Source organism: Raphanus sativus, unplaced genomic scaffold (genome assembly GCF_000801105.2).
Source record: "Raphanus sativus cultivar WK10039 unplaced genomic scaffold, ASM80110v3 Scaffold2170, whole genome shotgun sequence".
Lineage (NCBI taxonomy): Eukaryota > Viridiplantae > Streptophyta > Magnoliopsida > Brassicales > Brassicaceae > Raphanus > Raphanus sativus.
Genome location: NW_026617479.1, coordinates 1 through 7325, shown reverse-complemented (window position 1 = coordinate 7325; position 7325 = coordinate 1). Strand labels below are relative to the sequence as shown.

At 39.9% G+C, this 7325-nt stretch overlaps 1 protein-coding gene across 1 annotated transcript; it reads right to left on the bottom strand.

Annotated features, from left to right (window-relative positions):
- Positions 1–1731: 1731 nt before the first annotated feature.
- LOC130505318 (uncharacterized) lies at positions 1732–5912 on the bottom strand. The gene is given in 7 exon segments (XM_056999919.1): positions 1732–2030; positions 2088–2213; positions 2367–3138; positions 3268–3359; positions 3362–3892; positions 4334–4588; positions 4862–5912. Coding segments are annotated over 7 exon segments (3126 nt in total).
- Between the last annotated feature and the right edge of the window lie 1413 nt (positions 5913–7325).

Genomic DNA, 7325 nt, shown 5'->3' with positions numbered 1-7325 from the left:
CTCACAGTAGTCATAGGCTTCCAAGATTGTTGGTTCCAGGCTGTGTTGAAGGATGGACAGAACCAGGAGATCCTCTTGAACTCTCTTCTTGTTCCCAGCATCCGCATCAGCTTCCACCACCTCCTTACCATCCTCTCCTAGGATAGTCTTCTTCTTGGTGTCTAAGCCTTCTTCAACAACTCCCCAGAGACCTCTGCCTCCTAGAGCTGTCTTGGTTAGCCGCGCCCAGTGTAAGTAGTTACCTCCTTTGAGAGTAACTGGAATAGTCACCATTCTTGAGTTTTCATGAGAGGAACCAGAGTTGGGATCCATAAGAACAGCTCAAGAATAGTTGGACAAGGTGTTTTGAACAGAAAAGAAAGAAACAGAACTCTCAAGAACAGTTTGAACAAACTTTGCTATTTTTGGTAAAATCTGGAGATGAACTTGAAGAACACCTCAAGAACACCAAGAACTTTGCCAAAAATAGAACTAGAACAAGAACAAGATGTCTCACGGATGAAAAGAAATGGAGAAATCAGAGAATGTGTTTGCGGAAGTATTAGGTCTCAAGAGCTTAGTGCTCTGATACCGTGAAAGAATGATAAGATTAGAAGTATGGAGAGATGAGTGAGAGAGAGTAGCGAGATTGAGAGACAAAGAGAATGAAAGACATATTTTCTTGATACTGAAAATGGTTTGCATACAATGAGTATATAAAGAGAGACAAATCTCTGGATAATAATAAACAAAGAACTTGCAACAATACTAAACAAGTCTGGCGTATGGACAGAGGTGAGTAGAGTGGGCAGAGTGAAAGGGACAGGTCCCAACGGTTGGGAACCACTCTCTCTTTACTCTCACCCGTGACCATCTTCAAACTCGCCAACCATTTCTTTTACTTGGCGAGTTTCTTCTTCTCCTCTTCTCATCTCTTAAGTCTTCACATTATTTGAATATCCAACTATGCTACCTTGTGCTCCAAGCTAGGTTAGCTGTACGGACAGACTTGATTCACAAGTACTCGTGATCCTTTGCTTTCTTATGCTTGATCTGGTTTCTCTTTACTCATGATGCTTCATCTCAACAATTAGTCGTTCCAAATAAAGCTTCTTAGATCGTGGTTCATCCTGGTTTGATAAGAATCATGAAGATAATGGCATATGACCGAAAAGGCTAATCTGGAATCATCTGGATAGAAAGTGGGATATCTTCTTACTCACAACTCCTATGAGATTTGATAAGATCCTAGGTGTGAGGATCACGTCCCTGACTACTCTCCAGCGGATTGTGATGATGAAACAAGATGTGGATTGAGTGATACTTCAAAGAGTTGCGGAATGACTCTTGGACTATCAAAGGTTTGCTTGCAAGGTAAGGATCAAGGATCCGAGTAGCACTTAGACAAGCTTTGATCAAACAAGATTCAGAGAGAATTTTTAATAGAAAGTGTCTGATGATTTTATTCATGATTTTCGTCCATAATATATAGGCAAGAAGTCTGTACATGCACAGCTTCTTGGAAACATACAAAGTACTTAAAACAAAGGCTCCCTTGAAAACATAAATAAAGACCAAGTTTTAAATCCGAAAATAGACTAGAAAATAAGATAAATGGCATGGTTTCATCAAGAGGCTATCGTATAAGTGTTGTGTCCAAGCCTCATTAAAAACCTTGTTTGGAAAACCCAATGGGACAAAACCAAACCAAGGAAAAGAGTGCAAGTCACAACACCTCTCTTGATGAATGTCTTAGATGGCTTGAATCACAACCAGAGTAGTTGGATAAGCACACTCTAGACTGCCCTGGATAGTGTATAAGAGTTTATGGAAAGCTTGATTGAATCTGGCTTGCTTGGATCTAGTCATTGGACCAACTGGTACTTCTAAGTCCTTGCCATTTGTTTCCTCAGGTTCAAGCTGGTCCATGGTTCTTTCTTCAACTTCCTTAAGCTCTGGTTCAAGCTGTTCCATATCTTTAGTTCCATTGCTTGTCAAGATCACATCATCCTCTCCCACTTGAGAAGGATTTGACCTCAAATCCATTTCATATGCATGATAAGGAACTAGGTCAGTAACATTGAAGCTTGAGCTCACGTTATACTTACCTTGGAGATCGAGTTGATAGGCATTGTTGTTGATCTTCCTGATGACTTTGAAAGGACCATCTAATCTAGGCATGAGTTTGGATTTTCTTTCGTTAGGAAATCTGTCCTTCCTCAGATGTATCCAAACTAAGTCTCCTTCTTCAAAGATCATCTCTTTTCTTCCTTTGTTAGCTTGCTTAGCGTACAGCTTGGTCTTGTTTTCTATATTGATCCGGGCCTTCTCATGTATCTGCTTAACAAGTTCAGCTTTCTTTTGTCCATCCAAACTAACTCTTTCACTCAAAGGTAAAGGCATTAGATCCAAAGGTGATAAAGGATTGAAACCATAGACAATTTCAAATGGAGAGAACTTAGATGCAGAATGCCTAGCATGATTATAAGCAAATTCTACATGAGGCAAACATTCTTCCCAAGTCCTAAGGTTTTTTTTAATCAATGCACGCAACAAGGTAGACAAAGTTCTATTGACAACTTCAGTTTGTCCATCAGACTGTGGATGACAAGTAGTAGAGAAACACAGCTTAGTTCCTAAATTAGACCACAAGGTTTTCCAAAAGAAGCTAAGAAACTTGGTGTCTCTGTCAGAAACAATTGTCCTAGGCATTCCATGAAGTCTAACAATTTCTTTAAAGAACATATTAGCAACATTCACAGCATCATCAGTTTTATGACATGGAATAAAATGAGCCATTTTAGAAAACCTATCAACGACTACAAACACAGAATCCTTTCCAGTCTTAGTCCTAGGTAATCCAACAACAAAATCCATTGAAATGTCATGCCATGGATGCAAAGGAATGGGTAAAGGAGTATACAGACCGTGGTTTTGGACTTTGGACTTAGCCTGTTTGCAAGGGACACACCTTTCACAAGCTTTTTCTACATCTCTCCTCATGTGTGGCCAATAGAAGTGATCCTGCATTACGTTCAGTGTCTTAGCCACGCCAAAATGTCCTCCAAGTCCACCTGCGTGAGCTTCCTTGACAAACAAATCTCTCAAAGAAGAGTTAGGCACACATAGTCTATTTTCAAAGAAGAGAAAACCATCATTCTTGAAGTATTTACCACGACCAAACTTCTCACAAGAAGCATATATATCTTTAAAATCAGAATCAGTGGCATATAAAGTTTTGATGTGCTCAAATCCAAGTAATTTCGTTTCAAGAGTGTTCAAGAGGACATACCTTCGAGATAGTGCATCAGCAACTATGTTTTCCTTACCTTTCTTGTATTTGATCACATAGGGAAAGGTTTCAATGAATTCAATCCATTGTTCAGTTTCTGTTGTCCCTTGAGATGCTTTAGAGACTCATGATCAGTGTGGATGACGAACTCCTTAGGCCAGAGATAGTGTTGCCATGTTTGCAAAGCCCTCACAAGCGCATAGAGCTCTTTGTCATACGTTGGATAGTTCAGAGTAGCCCCTCCAAGCTTTTCACTAAAGAAAGCTATAGGTTTCTTTTCCTGCATAAGCACAGCACCTACACCAATACCAGAAGCATCACATTCTATTTCAAATGTTTTAGAAAAGTCAGGGAGAGAAAGAACTGGTGAATTGGTGAGTTTCTCTTTCAAGGCTTGGAATGCTTCTTCTTGGAATTGTTCCCACTTGAACCCAACGTTTTTCTTGATTACTTCAGTCAGTGGTGCAGCCACAGTACTAAAATCCTTGACAAATTTTCTGTAGAATCCGGCTAGACCATGGAAGCTTCTCACTTCACCAACCGTCTTTGGGCTTGGCCATTCCTTGATAGCTTTAATCTTTTCTTCATCAACCTTGATTCCATCAGCACTCACAACAAAACCTAAAAAGACAAGGTTATCTGCTCCAAAAGTACATTTCTTTAAATTAGCAAACGAGGATTCCTTCCTAAGTACTTCTAGAACCTTTCTAAGATGCTCAACATGCTCATCCAAGTTCTTGCTGTAGATCAAAATGTCATCAAAGTAAACCACAACAAAATGACCTATAAATGATCTAAGAACATGGTTCATTAATCTCATGAAAGTACTAGGCGCATTAGTCAGCCCAAATGGCATCACTAACCATTCATATAGCCCCTGCTTCGTTTTAAAAGCAGTTTTCCACTCATCACCCTCTTTCATTCTAATTTGGTGATACCCACTTTTCAAATCAACCTTAGAAAAGATGCTAGAACCATGCAACTCATCAAGCATATCATCTAATCTAGGAATGGGATATCGATACTTTACAGTGATATTGTTGATGGCTCTTCAATCGACACACATTCTCCAGCTACCATCTTTCTTTGGTACAAGTAAGACTGGAACTGCACATGGGCTCATGCTCTCACGAATATGACCTTTCTCCATAAGCTCAGTGACTTGTTGCTGTAGCTCTTTCGTCTCCAGAGGATTGGTTCTATAGGCTGGCTTGTTCGGTAGAGAAGCCCCTGGAATAAAATCGATTTGATGCTCTATTCTTCTGATAGGTGGCAGTCCTTGTGGAGCTTCTTCTGGAAAAACATCTTTGAATTCCTACAAAAGAAATTGTATCTTGCTAGGAAGATCCTGCACTGGCTTTGTTATGTTTAAACATTCTTTAAAAACAATCAGCAAGTGAGGTAAAGAACTTCCCTTTGGTTGAAGCAATATATTAGCCTGCTGCTTTTTCTTAGATTCTGAGGTCGCTTTGTTCTTCCTCAAGGCTATCTGATCTAGATGAACTTCTTGCGGTGTCAAAGGAACCAAAACAGTCTTCTTTCCTTTGTACTCAAACGAGTATCTGTTTGTGAACCCATCATGAAGTGTTCTTCTGTCGGATTGCCAAGGTCTACCAAGCAATATGTGTCCAGCATCCATTGGTAAGACATCACACAATATCTCTTCCTCATACTTCCCAATAGACAATGGTACCTTAACTTGATGCTTTACCTCTAGCTCTCCTTCGTCATTAAGCCATTGTAACTTGTAAGTTGTTGGTCTTTTTATGACTTTCAGACCAAGTTTCTCCACCATGGTTTCACTTGCAACATTGGTACAACTTCCTCCATCTATAACCAAGCTGCAAACCTTTCCGTGAACCATACAGCGAGTGTGAAACAGATTCTCTCTCTGCTCATCTCCATCGGTCTTGGCTTGAAGATTCAGTGTTCTTCTAGTAACAAGTAACTCTCCACGAGTTGGCATTTCCACCCTTTCTTCTTCAGACTCAGATACCTCTTCCTCGGATTCAATGTCACCATTTTCTCTGATGAGTATTACCCTTTTGTTGGAGCAGCTACTGGCATAGTGTCCATATCCTTTACACTTGTAGCACTGTATGTCTCTGGATTTGGATGCAGTGGCTACTTCCTTTCCTTTAACACTTTGTTCCTCCACTTTAGGCTTGGAGAATGGTCTGGATTCTCTGGTCTTTTCGTCCTTCTGGTAGTGTGGTTTGCTGGCTCCATAGCTAGACTTGTAACTTCTTCTTTTCAACTGCTGTTCAAACATAATCGCCTTGTGCAGAAGCTCTTCCATCTCGATGTAGTGATGAACTTCAAGTCTGTCCATGATGTCTCTGTTTAGACCACCCATGAATCTGGCCATTGTTGCTTCTCTGTCTTCTTGTATATCAGCTCTCAGCATAAGGGTTTCCATTTCCTTATAATATTCCTCAACTGATCTACTTCCTTGAGACAGTGTTCGGAGCTTGAAGTGCAACTCTCTGTGGTAGTGGCTCGGTACAAATCTCTTCCTCATGATTACCTTCATCTGGTTCCAGGTTTCAACAGGAAAATCTCCAGCTCTTCTTCTTGCTGTAACCAAGTTATCCCACCAACTTAAAGCATACTCCTTGAACTCAGTAGGGGCAAGTTTCATTTTATACTCTGCAGTGTAGTCCCTGCAATTGAACACGAGTTCAATCTTCTTTTCCCACTCTAAGTATTCTCTGGATCAGCAGTGCCTTTAAACTCAGGAATTTTCAGTTTCAAACCACCAAGAGGATCGCTGGTTTTTGGCCTTTCTTCCTGGTCACGCCTCCTTCTTCTGGTACCAATGGATCGGTTTGAATGGCTATAGTAATTTTCTGTAGCAGATCGATCTGAAGTCCTTCTAGGTCTCTCACGATCTAAGTGCACAACCTCTCATGCGTGCAGTCAAAGCATCAAGTAACAGTGGATTCATTCCATTATTCCTAGTGTCCTCGTCTCCCATGGTTCCTGTTGAATTTTAAAGCACAAAACCAGTAAAAGAGATCATAGAAACAGAAAATAACAGAAAACACAGAAACTGAGACAGATTCAAAAACTTTTATGAAGAACCCTAATTCTTTTTCTTAACAATTTCGAATTTTTAATCAGATTATTTAGCAAGTTCAACACTTGTTCTAGACAGATCTGACATTAACAAACATGATTCTAACAAGATCTAGACTTTAGAACAGATCTGAGAACAGAATATGAAAAGACTAAAAGTTGCAGAACTGGAAAAACACAACCTTTTGATGGAGATCTGCTCTGATACCACTTGATAAGATCCTAGGTGTGAGGATCACGTCCCTGACTACTCTCCAACGGATTGTGATGATGAAACAAGATGTGGATTGAGTGATACTTCAAAGAGTTGCGGAATGACTCTTGGACTATCAAAGGTTTGCTTGCAAGGTAAGGATCAAGGATCCGAGTAACACTTAGACAAGCTTTGATCAAACAAGATTCAGAGAGAATTTTTAATAGAAAGTGTTTGATGATTTTATTCATGATTTTCGTCCATAATATATAGGCAAGAAGTCTGTACATGCACAGCTTCTTGGAAACATACAAAATACTTAAAACAAAGGCTCCTTGAAAACATAAATAAAGACCAAGTTTTTAAATCCGAAAATAGACTAGAAAATAAGAGAAATGGCATGGTTTCATCAAGAGGCTATCGTATAAGTGTTGTGTCCAAGCCTCATTAAAAACCTTGTTTGGAAAACCCAATGGGACAAAACCAAACCAAGGAAAAGAGTGCAAGTCACAACACCTCTCTTGATGAATGTCTTAGATGGCTTGAATCACAACCAGAGTAGTTGGATAAGCACACTCTAGACTGCCCTGGATAGTGTATAAGAGTTTATGGAAAGCTTGAATGAATCTGGCTTGCTTGGATCTAGTCATTGGACCAACTGGTACTTCTAAGTCCTTGCCATTTGTTTCCTCAGGTTCAAGCTGCTCCATGGTTCTTTCTTCAACTTCCTTAAGCTCTGGTTCAAGCTGTTCCATATCTTTAGTTCCATTGCTTGTCAAGATC